At 42.3% G+C, this 26,119-nt stretch overlaps 1 protein-coding gene across 3 annotated transcripts in view; it reads right to left on the bottom strand.

The window, feature by feature from the left end:
• Positions 1-7,032: 7,032 nt before the first annotated feature.
• The window catches only part of DNAAF3 (dynein axonemal assembly factor 3), a 65,689-nt gene continuing 46,602 nt past the window's right edge, over positions 7,033-26,119 (bottom strand). For all 3 annotated transcript variants that reach the window (XM_077457541.1, XM_077457540.1, XM_077457543.1), the window contains exon 12: positions 7,033-9,650. In XM_077457541.1, the coding sequence (XP_077313667.1) occupies positions 9,482-9,650 (169 nt within the window). In that variant the 3' untranslated portion in view covers positions 7,033-9,481. The remainder of the gene's footprint in view (positions 9,651-26,119) is intronic.

Below are 26,119 nucleotides of genomic sequence, written 5' to 3'. Positions count from 1 at the left end.
CAATCCAGACGGTTACCATCAAATTTAACTGAACTTGAGCAGTCATGCAAAGAAGAGTGGGCAAATATTGTGAAGTCTACATGTGCAAAGTTAGTAGAGACATATCCCAACAGACTAAAGGCTGTAATTAAAGCAAATGGTGGTCCAACAAAATACTGACATAAGGGGGGATGATCCTTTTTCCAACTCAGTGACTCAAACTGAGTTTGTTACATTTTGTTTCTGACATGGTGGTGTTATATCTTTAAATTGGATGTTATAATTTGCACTAGTAAATACAACTGGATAAAACAAAAACTTTGCCTGCCTTCATTTCTTTTCTATACCAACCGTACCTGTTAATTGATAAGGTTTTGTAGAGGTGGTGAAGAGAAGAAACGTAATGGAGGTACAGCATTCTTGGACTGTTACTGACCTCTACGTTACTACTGAACTCTGCATTATTTACTACCGACCTCAAAACTTCTATACCCACTGTATATAGCAAACTGAGGTTGTGCTGAAGTCTGCTATATGTCTGATCACACAACCTAAAACCCTTGCAGCCTTACTGGTCCATTACAATACTGCTATACAATATTGGGCCCCTCAAATGTATTCCACCATGCAAGCACTACTTCAGCCTACATCCTGACAGTTCTTACCTGGCTTCTCTAATCAACACACACACACACACACACAAATACAATGTACACCAGAAAAAGAAAAAACACAGTTTGAAAAGACTCAAACTGCAAAAGAGGTTACTTTTGGGCACCAAAAAATTATTCAGGGTAAAGTTAATTCGTTCAACAAATTGTTGTATTTTTATTATTATATATTAAATTACAATATTAACCATAATTAAATTACAAAAAAAAAAAAATGTACGCCAGTAGCCCTGACTAAAAGAGGTTTCCGCTCTGCCCACCACACACACTACCATGCTCTGGGAAATTCTGCAGCAGCTGTGCCCTTCAATAGCCCTTTCTTTACCAAATGCTGCGTGAGGGTAGACTTGCTCAGGCCACTTGTTTACCTTGTCAGTCACACATGGCATCAAGGTTTATAAATACTTGCTCATGAACCCAGGCTGGGTACACATCCAGAAGGACCAATCATGGAGCGCCTCTTTTACGTGTCAAAGTTTTTTGGGAGCTGAAAAAATATATAACATGGATGCAGCTTCCTTTAAATAATTGCTCAGCATTCATAAAGTGCCTGGGTACAATGGCAGGAACAATTTGTTTCCTAAGGACAGACCCCTCAAAATGGGACCTATGCCCAGAAAATGGGGATGAATGGTAATCTTAATCTGAAAAGGATTAACAATAACATTATGGTAAGCAAGATGTTATCTTCTCTCAATTATTTTGTTTATCATAGTATGCATATGAAAATACCAACCAATGACACTTCACCTTTACCATATCTAACAAGGAAAAAGCGCAATGCTCAGATACCTCAATATTACTCATGTAATATCCATAATAGTTCAAACAGCAGGTATCAGGGGAGAAAAATGAGGGGAGTCTGTCAGGGCTGCCACCAAAGTAGACCAGAAGCAAATTCCAGTAGGGCTAGGAGAGAAACAAGGAGAGGGGCGCCTCTGAGTATATATCAAGAACACTTTATTATAAAAGCAATATCCCCTCACATGGAAGTAAATGACGTTGGGTACATCTCTGGGATGAGCAGGGGGGACTACAGGTAGCAGAGAGTCAGTTTCTAGCTGGCAAAAAGCAGCAGGTCAGATCCCAGGGAAGATGAGGGCTAGTGAGTCGTCTAATCCTGTAGAAGATACCGCCACAGCTCCAGAACTCCCGTCTGGTCACCGCACGGCCGTCTTCCATTCTTGTGGTGACCAGGCGGGAGTTCTGGAGCTGTGGCAGTGTCTTCTGCAGGATTAGACGACTCACTGCCCTCATCTTCTCTGGGATCTGACCTGCTGCTTTCTGCCAGGTAGAAACACTCTCTCTGCTACCTGTAGTCCCATCTGCTCATACCAGAGATGTACCCAACGTCATTTACTTCCATGTGAGTGGATATTGCTTTTATAATAAAGTGTTTTTAATATATACTTAGAGGCACCCCTCTGATTGTTTCTCACCTTTACCACATCCATTGCTTTTCAGATGAGGACTCTCAGACAAGCAGCTTCTGCAGTATTACAAAGTGCGCTGATGGCACTGCCAGCTAATCCACTAAGCTGCACTAAGTGAGGCATATATAGTGCCTTTGCATGCTTACTTTATGATTAATGTGTGTATATGGTAGTCAGTCCTCGCTCAGGATAATGGAAGTTTAGTATCTATCTGCACTTCCTATACCCTTTCATAGGCTTAGGGTGTGTGTGCGCGTGTGGGTACTATTGCAATAGAGCATGACGGGTTAATTATCTGCAGGAACACATGCAATGTCACTTCACTGTACAAAGACAGGTTGGCTCAATTTTGGCAAATCCACATTAAACTTTAGTAAATGACCCCTAATTTGTTCTTTTGTCATTTTGCCTTCTAAATCTAGCTTATTCTTTACATTTTCTTACTTATTATCTTTCTTTTAGGCGTGGCACCAATCTCTAAAGCTGTTATTGTTAAACACTGTTTTTTATTGTACAAGGTCAGGAAATAGAAAACTGCTTAGCATTGTGTATATAAGGCTCTAGAAGACGTTCATCCACATCCATTCAGTACACCGAATCTTGCTGTTGCGACACCAAAAATGTGTATTTTTATCAGCTTGCGCTATGAACATTAATGTTTTTGTTAAAAAAAAAAAAATCTTTAAAATGGAAAAAAAAGTTATTCGGATAAGATCTAAAGCAACCAATCAAAAGTAAACATTTACGGCCACTGGTTACTTTACTTTGCAGACCATCATTTCTTCTTGTGGTATCAATACTGTGGGGTATAAAACATTGTATGTTAAGTGTTTTCAGCCACCTTTTAAATGGCTTTGTACATTATCTCATAGCAGTTTACTCGTTTTCTTAATTTACCACCCACTGCAAATCATTAAACACTGAGATTGTTGCATGTGGTGGACCATTGTGGATGAACCAACTAGAGCTTTATGACCCATCTCTCCTCCTGTGGTTTTCTTGTTTCTTGTTCTAGCAGTGATGCCGTAATTTATAAAAGGTTCCCTTTTGAACATATTTTAATATTAATGTATTTGAATGAAACGTTGTCTGTTAATGAATAAATGAAAGCTATATATTTAAAAGAAATGTGCCTCCAGTTTTCTTGAATGCGGAAAATCTAGATTTCTCTTTTTAGGAGTTTTCAAGTACACCTCCATCCATTGTTTTTGTTTTGTTTTGTTTTTCCTACAATGGGGAAGGTTTAGAAAAGTTGGCATATTTTTCTCAATGTATGCGTGTATATCCTCTTAGGTTTGGTCATATTGCCATTACAGAAAGCGAGCAGAAATCGCTCTAGCGTGAACAGACATTTTACTTTTTTTTTTTTTATAAATCGAATACTTATTTATTTTTTTCCCCATCAGCAGGACAGTGGTGTGGCCTGGTCGGAATCCAGGCTGAGGTTGCCACTCCATCTATCTCTGTAGGATTTCTTAGATATGCGGCATCCAGGGGACACCTCATTTTCCTTTACAGTTAATCCGAAGCCAGTCTCAGGCTTGGTTCACACTAGCCCGCACTGTGCGTTCTGGTTGTAGGTATCGCATCGAATCACAATGCTCCTGCGAGAACCGCCAAGCGGCCGTTCATTTTGAGGGGCACCCCCACGCATCATAATTGGGAGTATGAGAACTGCATGGTCTTCCCTGCATACACAGTTTAAAAAGGTGCATGCACCTTTTTTTCTGTAGTTCATGCAGCACATTCAAATGAATGGGCTATCATGCCTAGGCAAACACGGCCTGCACTAGTGTGAACCAAGCCTAAGGATTGCCTTCTGTTAAACAAAGGGCTATACACAGATCAAAAGCAGTCAAGTCCCTGCTGAACTGGCCAAATTTCAATCCATGTGTACCCAGCTTTAGACAAACCACCAAATGCAGTAATGGAAAAAGGACTGTAAACCAAACATTAGGTCCTTCAATAGCTACCAATTAGGCTGCATTACATCTGTGCCTAATCCATTTGTACTAAAGAAGGCTTCCTACACAAAAAGTCTTGGGGGGGGGGGGGGGTCCAATATACCAGTAATTCAGCTGTATAAGAAAACAGATCCTTTCACAAGATGTGTCACAGCCCACGTTATAAATACAGACACTGAAGCTTTTGTATATATTAAAAGATTATGATATGGCCTATAAATGAGACCACCCATTTCAACTTTCCATCAGGAAGAACATTCTCCAACTGACAAGCCAAGGAAGTTGCCAAGTCTCTTTAGCTATAAGGAACCCATTGTGATACAAGAGTGCCTCTGTAAAAGAGCGTACAGCTATAAAGAAGTGGGTGCATCCCCCGAAATTCATCAGCTTGGTAGTGCAGCATTACAGTGCATTTGGCCACGCTATTCCCTCACTGGTTTGAGATTTAGTGTCATATGACACGAGTACACATTTATTTTTGTGAGTATTTGGCTGTATGCTGCGTTTTTTTCTTTACACGATAATTCAGAAATGCACTAGCCATGTGTGCCCTCCTATGTGCTCTTTTAGAGTCATCTACTAGATTCCCTGATATCAGGAAGGCTGAATCAACAAAGCATAACAGAAGTAGGCTATTCCATCGTTTTTGATGATCCGCTGCACAAGTAAACTTTACAATCTCTATAAAGTCAGAAGGTTTTTTTTTTAATCTTTTATAAAAAGCCTTCCGTGTGCAGCAGCCGCCCTAACACTTACCTTAGATCCCTCACTGTCCAGTGAAGTCCATGAGTGTCTCAGCCACATGATATTCTCCCTCTAGATTGGCTGAGAAACAACAGCAGAGCCATTGGCTGGCACCAAAGTCAGCTAGCCAATCATGAGAGGAGGCGGGGCTCCATGCCTGAACAGATACAGGGAGCTGCAACACCCCCATAACAAGCTGCTTGCTGTGGGGGCACTGAACAGGAGGGAGGAGCCAGGAGCACAGAAGAGGGACCTGGGAAGAGGAGGATCTGGGCTGCTCTGTGCAAATCCACTGCAACAGAGCAGGTAAGCAAAACATGTTGTTTTTTTTTTTTTTTTTCTTCTATTAAAAATAACTAAACGAGACTTTACAATCAATCACTTTAAAGCAAAACTCTATACGCTGTGTTATGTACAAGACTTCCTCTGCCTTACAGACGTTACACAGAGAAACAAACAAACAGACTTGTATATGCTTTTTTTCCCCACCTTTTTAAAAGGTGGTCCCTTTCAGTCACAAGCTCCAATAAAACTGATGTTGAACAATGCTGCACAGTTAAAACTTAAAATGGAAGTCCATGGAAAAAAAAAAGAAAATCCCTGCATCTTTATCCACCAGCATTCTAACACTAACCTATCTAGCCTTGAAAAGAAAAATAATAGATCAGTATACATACCTTTTCTGCAGGATCCAACCTGATCTCCAGCAGGGGAAGCTCTGCAGAGTACACATCTGACAATGGCTGTGAAATTAATGGGAAGGGACATCACCCATAGAGTTACTATGGGGCTTCCATTGACGGACGTGTCCTCTGCACCCACCCACACAGCGAAACCCCAGCTGACAACTCAGCGTGGGATCAGAGCTTCTGCCACTGGAGCCCAGGTTGGATTGCCTGTAGAAAATGTATACCGATTTTTTTTTTCTTTTCAGGGGTAGAGAGGTTAGTGTTAGAATGCTGGTGGATACTATAGAAGAAGGGATTTTAGTTTTTTCATGGACTTTCACTTTAAGTAGCGCTAATGAAAAAAAAGCTACCACACTGAACTGCTCATCTCAACTATAAACCAGTTAAGAGTTTTGCTCCAAGAGAGTTTTCACCTGTGGATATAGTCTGTCTAGTTCTTGGTTTGGTTTTTATGTACTTGACTAGGTGAATAACCCAAAGATAATTTTTTTTTCTTCTTCTACGGTTTCACTTATGCCCATGGGTTTCCATCTACACAACCAAGCATATGGGATCACAATAGTCAGAAACAAGCTGAATCAATAGTGCTGGCTCACAGGTATACATGTCAGAGCAAGAACAGCTGACAATTACCTGGCAAGAAGGAAGGAGAGGAATGGCTTTAGATAGCTTCATTAGCACCAGTATTGCCTGTGTGCAAGTGTGTATGGACACCAGGTGTAGATGTCATGGAGTGCACACAACTGCATCCAGATGCAGAGACTCAAGCCTGGTTTAAGACCTGTGTGGAGAGTGGTATGCCTGCATCCCTGTACCAACTGAGCCTTCCTTGCGCCAACATTCTGGTTTCAAACCATGTTGCTCTAGTATTCTATCTCCATGGTGGCAGCTTGCTTTTCCTGCCCAAGGCAGGAGTTAGGTTCTTGGAGGAATGTTCATCGGTCTTGCTTTAGCTTTCCTTTCACTGCCTCTAGTCCATCCTTGTTTTGCAAATGCATTTGGCTAAATTTTGTACACTATGGGAGGAATTTCATTGAAATATTTTATACTTTTTTTTTTTATTTGTTTTAAGACATGAAAGGAACATGGTTTCACATGAAAATATTTTATTATTTAAAAAAAAAAAAAAACCCAATTCCACCAACATAATAAATAAGAAGATAAATACTTTTTTTTAGTCATAAGCTATATGCCCCTCAAAGATCAGAAGTATTTTTCCTATGGGCATAAAAATTTATTTAAACAACTATAAGTTAAATATTTCATCATTATACAACTATGCAGTTAACGTCAAAATATACTGCAGGAAAAAGTATAATTTAAACAATAAGTAAATGGAATAAGCTTCGTAGTACAAAAATATATCCAGAATGTATTTTCAACCTACTACTAAAAAGGTTCTCAGTGGAGGTTTTCTTTAAAATGAGAGCAGACCCCTAATTTACATTTCTTGAAGAGATGAGGAGGTCCCCAATGTCCTCACACTTATCCTAGTCAGCAGTAGCCTTCCCAAACTAGTTTTTACCTACAGCAATTTTTCGGAGGCCATGGCTTTAAGTCCCAAGTAGCACAAAACTTTGTGCTCCACTACGTGGTTTTATTTAGTCACTTTTACTGAAGGTACAATTTCCAGGAAAATCCAAAATACATATGCAAACTGTACATTGCAAGACATTACAAATGTAGAACAATGTTTCCCCTATTCAGATTTACAGTTTCATCACCTTTTTGCTTTACATTTTCCAGGGACAGTCAACAAAAAAAGCGCCTCAAATTGTACACCGACAGCAAATTAAAACAGGCAGGGTTTCATTTGACCAGATCATCCCGAACACACACACACACACACACACACACACACACACACACACACACACACACACACTCTACTCTTCCAAGCTCTGCATGGTAGTTATATTAAGGAGCTCCTTAGGTGTCTGGGCCCCTGGGGGGCATAGGAAGAAAACCTAAGCAATGCTCGGGCAATTGGAGGTGCCTTCCAATAAAAGTAGAACTAAAGCCAATTTATTTTCATTTTTTCTACTTTTAGAAGTTTTATTACTGCCTGTGTCCCCAGAGAGACTTTCCTCACAGCAAGAACGGAGAAAAAATTACATCTTTCATAGCTTTTACTGTGGCAGATTTTCCCGCTGCATAGGATGCCCTACAAGGCTTTAGATGCCCAAAAACCAGCAATAGCCAAAGTTTGGGTGAAAAGAATGCACTGACATAGCACCACATAAGGAACTGAAGAATTCTGGTTATTTCAACAGATTAGCAGACAGCTATAGTTACGAGCTGCCGCATGCAACTTCTGGGATCAGGCTCTGCCCTACAGAGTTTGACTATGCACAGCCATTTTACACACTTGGTTAAGCTGAGGAATAACTAGGGATCACAATGTCCAGCCAAAACCTCTCTTTCTTTAGAGTGGAGGAGGATATAAATGTCTGTTGGCTTTATGCTGCTATACTGGGCTCTTTAGACCACTTCATGTTCCCTGGGTCTCATAAGAAAAAAATGGCGACAGCACCTCATACTCTATACAAGTTAGTGGTCAAGGATTTACAGTATATTAACCAACATTTTTGACTTTAGGTTTTTTGTTTTCATCACTAAGTCGGGAGTTGGAATTTTGGGGTGGTGGGGTGGGGAGAGAGAAGTGCAAACACAAAATGCAAGACCTTGCTTGTAGTGTAAGGCCCAGTTTAAAAAGGAAGCATTTTATTAAATATGGGCCAGATGAGCCAGTAATTACTTATTAGTACATTTGTATGTGCTGATCGATGCTCAGCCTTAAATAAAATCTTATAATAGAAACCGCCACTGGAATAATCAGCATGCATACTCACCAAAACTAGACCTCACTGCATCTAGAGGTCAAAATACACTTAGTCCCAGCAAGTTGGAAATGTGAACTTCTACAACCCTGAGTAATTCACCCATTGGTGTTTCATATGAAAGAGAAGTATTGCAATAATGTCATTTATTTAAATTAGTACAATAAAAAAAAATAGCATCAATTAGTAACTTACATAAAAATGCTGCTGTTTGAGACAAACCAACATTGTGCAAGTCAGTATGTAAAGCACGACCCAATGAGTTAAATTGTTAGGGACATCAAGGGCTATCAGCAGCTCCTGATGACATCACTTAGGACGAAATGCATTGGGCAGAGCTTTGCATACTGGAGTCACTGCTGGCTTGTCTCGAGTGATAGCATTTTTTATATGTTATTATTTGATGGTTTTTAGAATTGTACAATTCTTCTTTTGACTACATCAGTGGGTGGATTACTTGTGGTTGCAAATGATCCCTTTGCATTCTCTAACGTGCCAGCACTATAAAGCGCATACTAACCTCAACAGATGCAGTGAGGTCTCCATTTTCACTGAGTGCACATCTTGACTATTCCAGTGGTGTTTCACAAGTGGATAGTAGATCTGTGGCATGTAAGCAGTTGGGAGGTGTGCATTTCTTGAGTTTCTTGACCCCCTATTCTGTCGGAGGTCATTTTATAAGCCGAGTAGTGGCACTGAATGGGCGTGAATACAAGACCATTTTCCAGAATTGGAAAAAGGAGGAGGACTCGCACAAAATATAGGCTGCCACTGCCAACATCCATACTAGTCACCTGGCTAGCTCTGGTTTAGCTTTTTCTTAAATCCCAGAACATTTGACAAGCAAAGTCATTTCCACTCTTGTTTTAGGTCAGTATGGAAACCAAAAGAATAAGCATGTCAGCCAGGGAACTAGCAGCTTCAGAAGGTGCTGCTTAGTTGCAGCTTTGTGCTACAGGATTTCCTTGCAAGAGGATGGAATCAGGGAAACTGAACATTTGGTTTTTATATACATCAAATAAAAAAGGTCTTTGGTCTATCAGCTGTGCTAGATGAAAGTCTAAGGATGGTCTGTTCAATAACCTGTTAACATTCTGTGGGTAATAACATTAGCAGAAAACCTCAGAAGTCCAAGTCTAATACCATATAAGCAAAAAACTTTCAATGTCCATTTTTCTCCTCTACATAGTCCTCCAAACGTTCAAACGTGGCAATATAATCTCTCTTCCAGTCTATATTTTCAGTAGTTGTAAAGCCAGCCTCCTTTGCAACTTTGGTCACTATGGTAACATAGCTTTTTACTTTGTCCACATGCAGATCAACCATGAATCTGAAAAGAAAAAAAAAGGAGAAGAAGAAGAATTGGCTTTTTTATGGCAATGCAAAAAGATTGGAACCCAAAAACAAGAATTTAAACAATATTAAAATTTTTGCAGCCAAATTAGGATAATGCCCGCTTTATATTCAATACCATAAAAATGAAGTATGTGTATATCCCCCTAACTAAAATCTAGTGGCACCAAATGCCTTCAGAAGTCACCAAATTAGTAAATAGAGTCCACCTGTGTGTAATTTAATCTCAGTATAAATACAGCTGTTCTGTGAAGCCCTCAGGTTTGATAGAGAACCTTAGCGCATAAACAGCATCATGAAGGCCAAGGAATACATCAGACAGGTCAGGGATAAAGTTGGAGAAGTTTAAAGGCAGGGTTAGGTTATAAAAAAAATAAATACCCCAAGCTTTGAACATATTATGGAGTACAGTTTAATCAATCATCCAAAAATGGAAAGAGTATGGCACAACTGCAAACCTACCAAGGCATGGCCATCCACCTAAACTGACAGGCTGGGCAAGGAGAGCATTAAATTAGAGAAGCAGCCAAGATGCCCATGGCAACTCTAGAGAATCTGTCCACAGGACAACTATTTCGTTGTGCACTCCACAAATCTGGCCTTTATGGAAGAGTGGCAAGAAGCAAAACCATAAGAAGTCCCATTTGCATTTTGCGAGAAGTCATGTGGTGGACACAGCAAACATGTGGAAGAAGGTGTTCTGGTCAGATGAGACCAAAATTTTACTTTTTGGCCTAAAAGCAAAATGCTAGGTGTGGAGTAACAAGAAAAAAAAAAAACACTGCACATCACCCTGAACACACCATCCCCACTGTGAAACATTATGGTGGCAGCATCATGCTGAGGGGAGGAGTTTCTTCAGCAGGGACAGGGACGCTGGTCAGAGTTGATGGGAATATGGATGGAGCCAAATACAGGGCAATCTTAGAAGAAAACCTGTCTGTCTGAGCCTGCAAAAGACTTGACTGGGGCAGAGGCTCACCTTCCAGCAGAATAACGACCTTACAGTCAGAGTGACAATGGAATGGTTTAGAGCAAAGAATATTCACATGTTAGAATGGCCTAGTCAAAAGTCCAGGCCTAAATCCAAGTGAGAATCTGTGGTCACTCTAGATGTGCAAAGCTGGTAGAGACATACCCAAAAAGACTTGCAGCAAAAGGTGGTTCTACAAAGTATGGACCCAGGGGGCGGAATATAAATGCACGCCACACTTTTCAGATAGTTGGGGGGGGGGGGGGGGGGGGAGTTGAACCATTTATCTTCCACTTCACAATTATGTGCCACTTTGTGTTAGTCCATCACATAAAATCCCAATAAAATACATTTATGTTTTTGGCTGTAACATGACAAAATGTGGAACATTTCAAGGTACTGTATAAATTTAAAATGCAATATCTTAATTTTGAGAAAAAAAAAACAAACAAACAATGGTGTGGGCGAAATTCTGTCAAGCACAGGCTGTGTCACGCACTTCCAACCTGTGTCTTAGAAAAGGAGGGTGGCGAGGCCTCCTTGTATTATCCAGCGCCCTGTTGTGTTTAGGTGGTTAGTGGGCACGGGGAGGGAGAAGGTGGGCTGTCATTTACCACTGTGTACAGTGCCTTGCGAAAGTATTCAGCCCCTTGAACTTTTCAACCTTTTGCCACATTTCAGGCTTCAAACATAAAGATATAAAATTTTAATTTTTTGTGAAGAAGCACCAACAAGTGGGACACAATTGTGAAGTGGAACGAAATCTATTGGATAATTTAAACTTTTTTAGCAAATAAAAAACTGAAAAGTGGTGCGTGCAAAATTATTCGGCCCCTTTACTTTCAGTGCAGCAAACTCACTCCAGAAGTTCAGCGAGGATCTCTGAATGATCCAATGTTGTCCTAAATGACTGATGGTGATAAATGGAATCCACCTGTGTGTAATCAAGTCTCTGTATAAATGCACCTGCTCTGTGATAGTCTCAGGATTCTGTTGAAAGCGCAGAGAGTATCATGAAGACCAAGGAACACACCAGGCAGGTCCGTAAAAATACTGTTGTGGAGAAGTTTAAAGCCGGATTTGGATACAAAAAGATTTCCCAAGCTTTAAACATCCCAAGGAGCACTGTACAAGCGATCATTTTACATAGTTACATAGTTAGTCAGGTTGAAAAAAGACAAGTCCATCCAGTTCAACCTTAAAAAACAAATAAAATAAAAAAATAATCGTACAATCCAAATACCCAATTTTATGCCCACAATTGATCCAGAGGAAGGCAAAAAAAACCCAGCAGAGCATGCTCCAATTTGCTACAGCAGGGGGAAAAAATTCCTTCCTGATCCCTCAAGAGGCGATCGGATTTTCCCTGGATCAACTTTACCTATGTTAGTACCTAGTTATATTATGTACCATCAGGAAAGTATCCAGGCCTTTCTTAAAGCAATCTACTGAGCTGGCCAGAACCACCTCTGGCGGGAGTCTATTCCACATTTTCACAGCTCTAACTGTGAAGAAATCTTTCCGTACTTGAAGATGAAATCTCTTTTCCCAAGTGTTCTTCCAGGACAGCCCTTGAGAGATGGAGCTCCTCCCATCGACACAGGAAACACATTGCCACAGTTCAAAAGGCGGTCCCTCAGGTCCCTGGTCAGTCATTTGTGTTTCCTCCGTCGGAGGAACATGTTGCCAGGAACCTGGAGGCCCCTCTCAGGGGCTGCCTGAGAACCTGCAAGCCTAAGGGACCGGGTCCTGGTTTATGGCTGCAGTTTGGGTCCATACCTTTTTTCTTTGGCTCGGGTACCGTCCAGCTGAACCGGAGCAGACCCGTTACCCTCCTCCTTCCAGTGCCGAGGTGGCCAGGGGCAGAATGACGCCGGTTTCCCCCAGGAGTGGTGAGTGGAACCTTCCATCTTCCCTCCTCGTTGCAGGGGGTCGGAGACGCCGAGCGTTCACTTCCGGCGGAACCGCGTCATCACTGCGTGCCGAGACTTCCGGTTCCGGGTCTCTAGGGTACAAGGAGGAGAGGGAGAGCCAGCGCTGTGCCTGTGAAGCCCGACCAGCGTCCAGCTATACCGGATTAGCGGCGGGATTCGGAGCGTCAGAGGGGGACCATGGAGGCTATTCCCCAGGATACTCCGGCGGAGACAGGCACCAGCCAAACCCAGGTAGGCTGCTGGGCATGCTATTACTCTGGTGGAGTGGTGGTGTTTGTAGGCTGGGCCCTGTAGTGCCCCACGGTGGCGGTTTACTCACAGTGAGGTTGTTTGTTAGTGGTGATTCTAAGAGGGACATGGTGCTGACGCTAAGAAATCCTTTGTCTTCTTATTTTCAGGCTAAAGAGATGCCAAGGGAAGACAAGACAGGCCGCAAAAAGTGTCCTAATTGTGGGAATAGGTTGTCCTCTGGCTCTAACAAAGCCCTATGCAAGCAATGCATTGCAAGCTTGCTTAAATCTGAGGCAGATTCCCCTTTAGCAAAGTTTTTGGGCTCCTTTAAAGAGGAAATGGCGTCGACCTTTAAGTCCCTCCGGGAGTTAATCACTGACGTGGGATCAGCTGCAGCTGCCTCCACGAGTAAAACAACTATAATCTCATCCTCACCATGCCTTACAACACCCAGCTCAGGAGAGCCCCGTATGGTCAGGGAGCCTAGCCCCACGTCGATTAGCCCCGAATCCTCTGACACTGACTCGGGTCAGGAAGAGGATCAAGCAGCATCTAAAGCCTCAAAATATAGATCATCTCTCGAGGAAGTAGATGAGCTAATGGGGGCTATCTATGATACGCTGGAAATTGAGGAGGAAGAAACTCAGTTATCCAGACATGATCAAATGTATGAGGCTCTGGGGAAAAAGAAAGCAAGGGTTTTTCCTATACATAAGGTGCTTTCTGACCTTGTCCTTAAGGAGTGGTCTGAACCAGACAAGAAGGTTTTCTTTCCTAAATCCCTTAAGAGAAGGTTCCCTTTTGATGAGAGCCCAGAGGCGGTCTGGAATAAAAATCCAAAACTAGACGCCCCTCTGTCCAAAATCTCAAAGCAGGCTGATCTGGCCTTTGAGGATATGGGCCACCTGAAAGATCCCATGGACAGGAGAACAGACATTGTCTTAAAGAGGGCCTGGGATGCCTCTATGGCAGGCTTAAAACCAGCTCTAGCCACTTCCTGTGTAGCTAGAAACCTGGAGTTCTGGTTATCGCAACTACAAGAACACTTAAAGGCAGGCACTCCTAGGGGGGAGCTTTTGACATCCTTCCCTATGCTTTTTAAGGCCACCAGTTTCATCTCTGACGCCTCCACGGACTCCGTTAAATTTACGGCTAAATCTGCAGCACTTTCAGTGGCAGCAAGGTCAGTATGGATGAAAACCTGGGGGGGAGACACGGCGTCTAAAACCCGCCTGTGCAGCGTCCCTTTTACAGGAGACTTAGTCTTCGGGCCTGAATTAGACTCCGCCTTAGAAAGGACGGCGGACAAAAAGAAAACCTTTCCCACAAAAAAGAAAAATTTTCAAAGAAAATTTTTTCGTCCCTTTAAGGAACCCTCTAAACCAGAGAAGAGTTCAACCCCCAAAAAACATTGGTCGGGACATAAAGGGAAAGGAAAAGGGGGCATACTGTTTAGCCGCCCCAATCAGGATCCCAAACCCCAGTGACGTCAGGGTTCCTGTGGGAGGAAGATTAAGCAAATTTCTTCCTCAATGGGAAGAGACAACCTCGAACGAGTTTGTCTTAAATATAATAAAAAGGGGTCATGCGCTGGAATTTCACAGCAACCCTCCTTCCAAGTTTCTGGTGACAAAGCTTCCAAGTCACTCAGAAAAGGCCAGGGCCTTACCCTTACTAATAGGGGAAATGGTAGATCAAGAAGTATTGACACCAGTCCCTATTCAGGAACAAGGGGACGGTTTTTACTCGCACATCTTTGTGGTAAGAAAACAGTCAGGGAGATTCAGACTAATTATGAACCTCCGTCCACTGAATCGCTCCATCCGTTACAAGAGATTTCGGATGGAGTCCATTTATTCCATAAAGAATCTCCTGCAGAAAGAGACATTTATGGCAACCCTGGACCTAAGGGACGCTTATCTGCACATTCCAATAAGGGAGGAATGCCAGAAATTCCTTCGGATGGCAGTGCAGATAGACACAAAGGTTTACCACTTTCAGTGCAGAGCACTTCCCTTCGGTCTATCATCCTCTCCGAGAATCTTTACCAAGGTTCTCGGAGAGGCTTTAGTTCCTCTGAGGCTTCAATCAGTCTCAATTATCCCCTATCTAGACGATCTGCTCCTAACAGCCTACTCAGAGAGTAGTCTTTCTCAGGACCTAGAATTGACTCAACTCAGTCTGAGTCGATTAGGGTGGATTGTCAGTCAGGAGAAATCCAAGACAACCCCAACACAAGAGATCCTGTATCTGGGGTACTGGATCAAGTCTGTAGATCAGAAAATTATACTGCCGGAAGAAAAGATTTTGAATCTGTGGCAGAGAATATCTTTTCTTCAATGCAGCCCCAAGTGTACGGTGAGGGAAGTAATGTCGGTCTTAGGTCTTATGACGGCAGCCATTCCAGCCGTACAATGGGCCAGGTTCCATCAAAGAGAACTTCAGGGTTTTCTGTTAGAACAATTAAAAAGGCAGAGATCTGGAGGAGGAGGTATTGATCCCCTCAAGGGTAAAACGCTCCCTCTGGTGGTGGAAGGACAGGGAGAACCTAAACAAAGGGGTTCATTGGGTCCTTCCTATCACTTCAACACTAACAACGGATGCGAGCAGTTGGGGCTGGGGAGCCCACCTAGGCTCAAGCTGGGTCCAGGACAAGTGGACCCCGGAGGAGAAATGTTTCTCTTCCAATTGGAAAGAACTAACAGCAATCCTGAGAGCTGTTCTAGCTTTCCACCCCGCAATACAGGGTCACCATCTACAAATCCGTTCAGACAATACGACGGCTGTAGCATACATAAACAAACAAGGAGGAACCAGAAGTCCTCGTTTGATGTTGGTAGCCAGACGCATTCTCCAGTGGGCAGAAGCCAATCTGGAATCCATTTCTGCAGTTCACCTGAAAGGGGAGCTGAACAACAAGGCGGACTTCTTGAGTCGACAGAGGATTTCGAACCAAGAATGGTCCTTACATCCAGAGGCATTCAATCTCATAACAGCTCACTGGGGAGAACCAGAGGTAGACCTTTTTGCGAGCAAGAAAAATGCAAAGGTTCCCAATTTTTTCTCGCTAAACCCAGGAGATCAACCCCTGGCGGTAGATGCCTTGCAAACTCCATGGACTTTCAGTCTGGCGTATGCATTTCCCCCTCTTCATCTCATTCCGAGGGTCCTAGCAAGATTCCTCAAGGAGAAAACCTGTTTGATTCTAGTAGCACCTTTTTGGCCCAAGAGACCGTGGTTCACAACGTTGCTACAATTGACAGATTATCCACCTCTAAGACTTCCCTACTGACAGGACCTCCTGTCGCAGGGACCTCTTTACCATCCGCAGGTCGCCACACTGAAGCTGTCAGCGTGGTTACTGAGGAGGAAATCTTAAGGAGTAAGGGCCTGTCAGACGAGGTAATTGCGACCTTACTACAGAGTCGCAAACCAGTCACGAGAGCTATTTACAAAAAAGTCTGGAAAAAATTCAATAGCTGGCTGAATAGCCGGGACATAAATACGGCTAATATTCTACAGTTTTTACAGGAAGGTGTAAACAAGGGTTTAACCCTAAGTACTATTAAGGTACAGATAGCTGCCTTAAGTGTATACCTAGATGAACGCTTACAGGAAAATCCTTTTGTCGCTAGATTCTGTAAGGCAGTCGCTAGACGCAAGCCAGTCAGAATCACAAAAGTCCCATCCTGGGATTTAGCAGTTGTGCTAAAAGCTTTCTTGGGGGTCACCCTTTGAGCCTATCTCAGAGGCCTCCCTAAGGCTTATTACCTTTAAGACAGTTCTCCTGGTGGCAATCACTTCAGCCCGTAGGGTCAGTGAAATCCAAGCACTTTCCATCAGGGAACCATTCCTACAGATACTAGAAGACAGAGTCATTCTAAAGACAGACCCTGGGTTCTTACCAAAGGTAGCATCTAGCTTCCATAGGTCCCAAGATATTGTCCTCCCTTCATTTTGTCAAAATGCAGCAAATGAGAAAGAGGAACGTTTTCATTTATTGGATGTGAGGAGGTGTATTCTAGAATATCTTAAAATAACAAATCCATTCAGAATCTCAGACTCCCTTTTTGTCCTTTTTTCCGGACAGCGTAGGGGACAGAAAGCTTCAAAAGTAACCATAGCCAGATGGATTAGGCTAGCTATAGCAGAGGGGTATAAGGCCTTGAATAGAGATCCTCCTGAGGGTGTTAAAGCTCACTCCACAAGAGCGTTGTCTGCATCCTGGGCAGAAAGAGCTGGTGCCACCCCGGAGCAGGTATGTAAAGCAGCCACATGGTCAAGCTTTTCCACCTTTACAAGGCATTACCGACTGGACTTAATGTCTAGTCAGGATCAGGCCTTTGGGAGGAAAGTCCACCAGGCCGTGGTCCCCCCCTAATCTGGTAAGTACTTGGGGATCCTCTCAAGGGCTGTCCTGGAAGAACACTTGGGAAAACTGGAGTTAGTACTTACCGGTAACTCCTTTTCCGGTGGTCTTCCAGGACAGCACGATCCCACCCTTTATTTGATTGTAGTGATGTACTAATGTTATTACCTGTTATGGTTTATATGTTTTTCAGTTCCATCCTTCGGTTCTTGGTGAATGACTGACCAGGGACCTGAGGGACCGCCTTTTGAACTGTGGCAATGTGTTTCCTGTGTCGATGGGAGGAGCTCCATCTCTCAAGGGCTGTCCTGGAAGACCACCGGAAAAGGAGTTACCGGTAAGTACTAACTCCAGTTTTCCTCTAGACGTAAAGAGTGCCCCCATGTCCTCTGGGTTGACTGTACAGAGAACAGCTCAACACCAAGTTCACTATATGGACCCCTAATATATTTGAACATGTTGATCATATCCCCCCTTATTCTCCTCTTCTCAAGAGAATAAATTTAGTTCCTCTAATCTATCCTCATAGCTGAGCTCCTCCATGCCTCTTATCAGTTTGGTTGCCCTTCTCTGCACTTTCTCCAGTTCCCCGATATCCTTTTTTGAGAACTGGTGCCCAAAACTGAACTGCATATTCCAGGTGAGGTCTTACTAATGATTTGAACAGGGGCAAAATTATATCTCTCTCTCCGGAGTCCATACCTCTCTTAATACAAGAAAGGACTTTGCTCACTTTGGAAACAGCAGCTTGGCATTGCATGTTGTTATTGAGCTTATGGTCTACCAAAACCCCCAGATCCTTCTCCACTATGGATTCCCCCAGTTGTACTCCCCCTAGCATGTATGATGCATGCATATTCTTAGCCCCCCCAAGTGCATAACTTTACATTTATCAACATTAAACCTCATCTGCCACATAGTCGCCCAATTAGACAGAGCATTGAGGTCGGCTTGTAAATTAGAGACATCCTGTAAGGACGTTATTCCACTGCATATCTTGGTGTCATCTGCAAAGACAGAAATGTTACTTTTGATCCCAGACCCAATATCCTTTATAAAGATGTTAAAAAGTAAGGGTCCCAGCAATGAACCTTGGGGTACACCACTGATAACCTTAGACCATTCAGAGTAAGAATCATTAACCACTACTCTCTGAATTCTGTCTTTTAGCCAATTTTCTATCCATTTACAAACTGATATTTCCAAACCTGTAGACTTTACCTTACACATGAGCCGTGTGTGCGGAACTGTATCGAACGCTTTTGCAAAATCCAAGTATACCACGTCCACCGCCACCCCTCTGTCCAAGGTTTTACTTACCTCCTCATAAAAAGAAATCAGATTTGTCTGACAACTTCTGTCTTTCATGAATCCATGCCGTCTGCTGCTTAAAGTGTTTTTGTTCAGCAAGAACTCGTCGATGTGGTCTTTTATTAAACGCTCCAGTATCTTCCCAGCTATAGAAGTTAAGCTAACAGGTCTATAGTTACTTGGTAAAGACTTTGATCCCTTTTTAAATATAGGCACCACGTTCGCCCTGCGCCAATCCAGTGGGACTATTTCCGGAATTAATGAGTCCCTAAAAATTAGATACAATGGCTCTGAAATTACAGAGCTCAATTCTTTTAGGATCTGTGGGTGGATGCCATCAGGGCCAGGTGCTTTATCCACCTTTATTCTGTCTAAATATTTCTGGACCATATCACTTTTGAGCCATTGTGGATCACTTGGGGCTGGGTCACCATCACCCCCATTATGGACATGCGCTCCCCCATGCTCTTTTGTGTACACAGAGCTGAAGAAAGGGTTTAATAAATTAGCCTTCTCTTTTTCCCGTCACCAACTCTAGATTATTTTGTAAAGGGCCTACATGCTCAGACTTGACCTTTTTACTATTAATATATTTGAAGAATTTTTGGGGGTTTGTCCTACTATCTTTTGCAATCCGTCGTTCATTTTGAATTTTTGCATCCTTGATTTCCTTTTTACATATTCTGTTAATTTCTTTGTAACATTTAAATGACACTAGTGATCCTTCATTTTTATATTTCATATTTCATATTTTGAAATGGAAGGAGTATCAGACCACTGCAAATCTACCAAGACCTGGCCGTCCCTCTAAACTTTCAGCTCAGACAAGAAGACTGATCAAAGATGCAGCCAAGAGGCCCATGATCACTCTGGATGAACTGCAGAGAACTACAGCTGAGGTGGGAGAGTCTGTCCATAGGACAACAATCAGTCGTACACTGCACAAATCTGGCCTTTATGGAAGAGTGGCAAGAAGAAAGCCATTTCTCAAAGATATCCATAAAAAGTCTTGTCTAAAGTTTGCCACAAGCCACCTGGGAGACACACCAAATATGTGGAAGAAGGTGCTCTGGTCAGATAAAACCAAAATCGAACTTTTTGGCCACAATGCAAAACGATACGTTTGGCGTAAAAGCAACACAGCTCATCACCCTCAACACACCATCCCCACTGTCAAACATGGTGGTGGCAGCATCATGGTTTGGGCCTGCTTTTCTTCAGCAGGGACAGGGAAGATGGTTAAAATTGAGGGGGAAGATGGATGCAGCCAAATACAGGACCATTCTGGATGAAAACCTGTTGGAGTCTGCAAAAGACCTGAAAACGGGGACGGAGATTTATCTTCCAACAAGACAATGATCCCAAACATACAGCAAAATCTACAAAGAAATGGTTCACAAATAAACGTATCCAGGTGTTAGAATGGCCAAGTCAAAGTCCAGACCTGAATCCAATCGAGAATCTGTGGAAAGAGCTGAAAACTGCTGTTCACAAACGCTCTCCATCCAACCTCACTGAGCTTGAGCTGTTTTGCAAGGAAGAATGGGCAAGAATTTCAGTCTCTCGATGTGCAAAACTGATAGAGACATACCCCAAGCGACTTGCAGCTGTAATCGCAGCAAAAAGGTGGCTCTACAAAGTATTAACGCAAGGGGGCCAAATAATTTTGCACGCCCCACTTTTCATTTTTTTATTAGTTAAAAAAAAAAAAAAAAGTTTCAAAAAGCCAATAGATTTCGTTCCACTTCACAATTGTGTCCCACTTGTTGGTGATTCTTCACAAAAAATAAAAAAAATTTATATCTTTATGTTTGAAGCCTGAAATGTGGCAAAAGGTTGAAAAGTTCGAGGGGGCCGAATACTTTCGCAAGGCACTGTATATGCCCACATATGTGACTCTATAGTCACATGGACTGCTCAGATGTAATCAAGAGGAAATGCTCAGCATAGAAACACACTGAAAACTGAGGATGTGCAGAGTTGCCACCACAGCTGCAAAATTCCTAGTTGAATTATAGGACAATAACAGAAGGTGGAGAAAGAACAGCAGGATCAACCTTATTTTTTGCAGAATACAGAAAACAAAAAGGAATGAACAGGATACAAAAAAATCATAGCGGCAGAAGTGAAGCAGAGGTGTTAACTAACGGAGTTGGGAAGAAATGTAGGCATGACAAAGTGAGGCAGGGCCGAAGCAGATTGCGGAAAGGGGGGGGGGGGTGTTGTGTAGAGAGAACAAAAGAAGGTGGATATAGAGTTGAAGCTGCAACTGGGTGGGCACTACAACCTTCCCACAGAACAGCTGTGTCTGGAGCTCAGACCTCAAAGCTGCTGACATCAACTTTCCAGAATAGGAAAAGGGATGGTCGGCACTCAGGATGACATTCATTCAACAAATGGTATTCATGAAAAGTGAATCAAACAGTGTAGCGCTAATGTGTACCAAGAAAAATAAGATCATACACCTATCAAGATGTAATGAAAATAAATTGTGTGAAAAACAAAAAACACAAGTGTGTGCATGAAATGCATAGGAACACTGCACTAATAGTCCATAGAATAGTGAAAGTGGAGAGAAATCTTGTTCAGGTGACACCAATCAAAACAACTTGTCTGTAGTCACTCTCAGCAGTGCTTCAAAGATAAAAGGAGTAAACACTCCTACCGACTGTGGTGGACGCACATGTCATACAACACAGAGTCAGAAAAGGCTCGTAATCCAATAGAGGCTAAGGTTGGTGCTGTACCTGGGAAGAAGTTGGTTCAATCTGATATGGGATCCCCAACTTTTGATTCCAAGGCTCCACAAACCATTCTCTCAGCGAGTAGGTATAATTCCAAGGCAATTACTCATAAACCCCGATAAAAGCATACGGACAGCAAAAAAAAAAAAAAAAAATAATAATAATAAAAACGTAAAAAAAAAAAAAAAAAAGGAGGGCTCCAAATAGTGCAGGTCAAGCCAGGAGGTTTATTAAAATTATGTAAGAAGACAAAGACCAGATAAAAGTGATCACAAAACAAAAAAGGAACGTAAAAGCAAAGTAGGGTGCAGTAAATGCTGTCCGACGCTAAAAAGGTCTTCCACAGGTACAAATCTGACCCCTCACATTGCTATTGAATAAATAAATTTCCCACACAGTGATCCAGCCCCCCAAGGGCGGGGCTGGCACACACATAATTTTTTTAATTCAATGAAACTAAAAAGGCGTCTTAAAATTAACAAGAAATGGTTAGAATATAAGATCAATTGCTTGTATCAGATTAAGAAAAATAATTTTTTTTTATCAAATTTGAAATGGAGATCGGGAGTCCTGGAGTGCACGCCAAGCCTCATTTCCATTTTATAGAAGAAGAAGAAGAAAGAAGAAGAAAGAAGAAGAAAGAAGAAGAAAGAAGGAAGAAAGAAGGAAGAAAGAAGGAAGAAAGAAGGAAGAAGGAAGAAGAAGGAAGAAGAAGGAAGAAGAAGGAAGAAGAAGGAAGGAAGAAGGAAGAAGAAGGAAGGAAGAAGGAAGGAAGAAGGAAGAAGAAGGAAGAAGGAAGAAGAAGGAAGAAGGAAGAAGAAGGAAGAAGAAGGAAGAAGAAGGAAGAAGAAGGAAGAAGAAGGAAGAAGGAAGAAGAAGGAAGAAGAAGGAAGAAGAAGGAAGAAGAAGGAAGAAGAAGGAAGAAGAAGGAAGAAGAAGGAAGAAGAAGGAAGAAGAAGGAAGAAGAAGGAAGAAGAAGGAAGAAGAAGGAAGAAGAAGGAAGAAGAAGGAAGAAGAAGGAAGAAGGAAGAAGAAGGAAGAAGGAAGAAGGAAGAAGAAGGAAGAAGGAAGAAGGAAGAAGAAGGAAGAAGGAAGAAGGAAGAAGGAAGAAGAAGGAAGAAGGAAGAAGAAGGAAGAAGGAAGAAGAAGAAGGAAGAAGGAAGAAGGAAGAAGGAAGAAGGAAGAAGGAGGAAGAAGAAGGAAGAAGAAGGAAGAAGAAGGAAGAAGGAAGAAGAAGAAGGAAGAAGGAAGAAGAAGAAGGAAGAAGGAGAAGGAAGAAGAAGGAAGAAGGAAGAAGAAGGAAGAAGGAAGAAGAAGGAAGAAGAAGAAGGAAGAAGGAAGAAGGAAGAAGGAAGAAGAAGAAAGAAGAAGAAGGAAGAAGAAGAAGAAGAAGAAGAAGAAGAAGAAGAAGAAGAAGAAGAAGAAGAAGAAGAGGAAGAAGAAGGAAGAAGAAGAAGAAGAAGAAAGAAGAAGAAGAAGAAGAAGAAGAAGAAGAAGAAGAAGAAGAAGAAGAAGAAGAAGAAGAAGAAGGAAGAGGAGGAAGAGGAGGAAGAAGAAGAGGAAGAAGGAAGAGGAGGAAGAAGAGGAAGAAGAGGGAGGAAGAAGAGGAGGAAGAAGAGGAAGAGGAAGGGAAGGGGAGGATAATTATTGCACAAAGATGCCATACTTGTGCTTCACCTGATGACAGATGGAGTCAGTGCTCATACCTGTACATAAGACTTGCCACGCCTATTCCTCTTTGGGGATCCATTAGACAGCGTGACGGCGCCATCACTAACCACACGGATGCGCAAACGCACTCGTGCAATGTGCGTCCTAGTGTGGTGATCACGTGGTGCCCGAATATGCTGTCACATGTTCATGATCACAGGATACTCCTCCGCTGGGGATATGACGTTCGATCACATGACATGGTTCACCCATAGTCATGTGACGGCGGTGACTACATTGGCCTTGTTGTAAACAAAGTCATGACTGTCTCCGCTTGCATTCTATGAGCCAAAAAAAAAAAACTAAAAACAAAGAAAAAACAAAACAATTACGGGTAAGGCATCGTCGCAGCATCAGCGTGACAATTACAACACATGAAAAATCTGAAATACCATTGGCTGTGGGCAGAACTTGCACAACATTAAGTTAATATTTAATTAATAAAAAGCATCCATAAAAGGCCCCAACTGCTGTCAGTGTGTCTACAAAAGGTACCTGGCAGCAGGAGTGGTTGGTCACGCGACCTCACTGAAGAAAAACGAATCTATCCCAAAAATACATTAAGAAAATATAAAAAGGATTTTTAATTTTTTTCCAGAAGGGAAGAAAAATAAGATTATATAAATAAATATCAATATCTAAGCTACTATAGATGGGGAGCAAAGATGGACATACCACATGTCATGATACAATGGACATTCAATAGGTCATAATTAACCACTTGCTTACTGGGCACTTAAACCCCCCTCTTGCCCAGATCAATTTTCAGATTTCAGAGCTGTCACACTTTGAATGACAATTGCACGGTCATAAAACATGGTACAAACAGAGCTTTCTTTTGGTGGTATTTAATCACTGCTGGGATTTTTATTTTTTGCTAAACAAAAAAAATTGAAAATTTTGAAAAAAATAAAAAATAAAAATCATGTTTCATAGTTTGTTATAACATTTTGCAAACAGGTAAATTTTCTCCTTCATTGATATGTGCTGATGAGGCGGCACTGATAGGCAGTACTGATGGCCACTGATAGGTACCACTGATAGATGGTACTCATGGGTGGCACTGATGGGCACTTGTAGGCAACACCGATGGGCACTGATTAGTGCCACATTTGTTGAGGCACTGATAGGTGGCACTGTTGCTTACTGCTAGGTGGCACAGGTGGGCACTAAGGATCTGTAGCAGCTAGCCCTGATCGGGACTGATGTCCCAATCATGGCCGCCGGTGATAGACTTAAATTTTTCCTCCTCACGCCATCAGCGTGAGGAGAAAAAAAAAATTGCAGATTGCCGGCTGTTTACACATCACATGATCAGCTGTCGTTGGCTGACAGCTGATCACATGGTAAGGGGTCGGGATCGACCCCTTACTCCAATCTGTGATCCAGTGACTCTCAGACTCGCTGATCACAGAGCGAGGCGCGCAGGCTGCTCGGGCACGGGATGGCGTCAAGATCATCCTTAATGGTTTTGGGTTTGGTTTCCAAAAGAGTGGCATGTTCTACCATAGAGACAGCACCAATATCCGCATCTAAATCCGAGGGTTTATAGCCCTTATCTATGAATCTCTTTCAGAGAATATGGCACTGGGAAAGGAAATCACTCTCTCTCGTACAATTTTGTCTAAGATGAAGAAATTGACCTTGAGGAACAGATCGGAGCCACTGATGATAGTGGCATCTACCGGGGTAAAACCATTCCTGTCCGTTGGCTTAAAAAAAAGGTTTTAAGCTCCAGACAGTCATTAATAGTTGTAATTTCTTAATCTAAAAAAATGTATAGTTGTAATACTGGTCTCAAAGTTCAAAATGATACCTCAGTCATTCCTGTTGAGGACAGCCATAAACTCATCGAGAGAAGCACTCTCTCCCCTCCATAGGAGAATGTCGTCTATGTACCTGGCCCACAGCACCAAAAGTAGTTGTGTTCAGTAGAAAGTCTTAAAAGTTCCATGATGTAATTCCTATGTATAAGAGGAAGAGTTGAGTTTTTAGTCAGGTAGAATTCCACTGCTGAAAGGCCCAAATCATGCGATATGGATGGACATAGAGCAGACACATGCGCAGTTACCAGAATAAGATCCTTATGGTATTGGACCCCTTCTAGTAATCTGATTGTGTCTCCAGTGTCTTTCAAGTAGGACGGGATCAATTTCACCAAAGGTTGGAGATAGTGATCTATATACTTCCCAATCCTGAATGTAATGGAATCCATCCTGGTTACAATGGGGCGGCCAGGAGGGTTAACAGAGTTCGTATGGATTTTGGGCAATTGATATTATTGGAATCCGTGGTGCTAGTGGAATCAAAAATTCCTTTTCTTTTTTATTCAAGATATTAAGGGCAAAACCCTCATCTGCAATCTCAATTAAGGCCTTCTTATACTTGGAAGTAGGATCTCCTGGTAATGGCCTATAAGTGGTAAAGTCCTGTAATCTATTAATTTCTCCAATGTACATATCTTTATCCAGTACAACTATGCCGCCCCCTTTGTCTGCGGGGCGGATGATGAGATTTTTTTTAAACCCATCTGAATAGACGGGTCCTGATGAATTCTTTTGTTAGGCAAACTACCAAAGTCGTCTACCACTAAATTTGCGAAAAACGTTAATGGCAGGAGCTGTATTGCTGGGTGGATTAAAAGGAGAGGGATTGGATAATCCAGAGAGTGTGTATTATTACTCGGATTAACCCCATTGGAATTATTCAAAGGTAAAAGTTAAAAAAATGTCTTTGGATGTTTAGCTTCCGAATATATTTCTGCACGTATAACATGTGGAAAATGTATTCATTTTTCTAGGTGGGATGAATTTAAGACCTTTATCCAAGGCACGTTTTTTTATCATCAGATAGTTCCACTGTGCTTAGATTGAAAATGCCTGCTCCTACGGAGTTCTCTCTTTTTCTGTTGGAGGCATCACCCCCCTCTGGCGCCTCGTTTGGTTTTAGGCTTCCTGAGTGATTGGGGTGGGCCTGTGAAAATCCTGGTATTGGGATTGCTCTGGGTAATCATGATTATAATAAGGAGTTCTGGAGTAATCCTCCTCTCCCCGATTCATATAAGAATAGAGTCCTGGTGTGCGTCATAAGAATCTTCATCACGAAGAGGGGCATATCGATTATAGGCGTGTGTGGGTGCACTGTTGATATCCACCTCTACCATAATACCTTGAT

The sequence above is a fragment of the Lithobates pipiens genome, unplaced genomic scaffold, assembly GCF_037356315.1.
Source record: "Lithobates pipiens isolate NorthernLeopardFrog02 unplaced genomic scaffold, aLitPip1_a1.2 Scaffold_27, whole genome shotgun sequence".
NCBI lineage: Eukaryota > Metazoa > Chordata > Amphibia > Anura > Ranidae > Lithobates > Lithobates pipiens.
The sequence above is the reverse complement of the archived record's forward strand: the minus strand, read 5'-3'. Positions and strand labels throughout refer to the sequence as shown.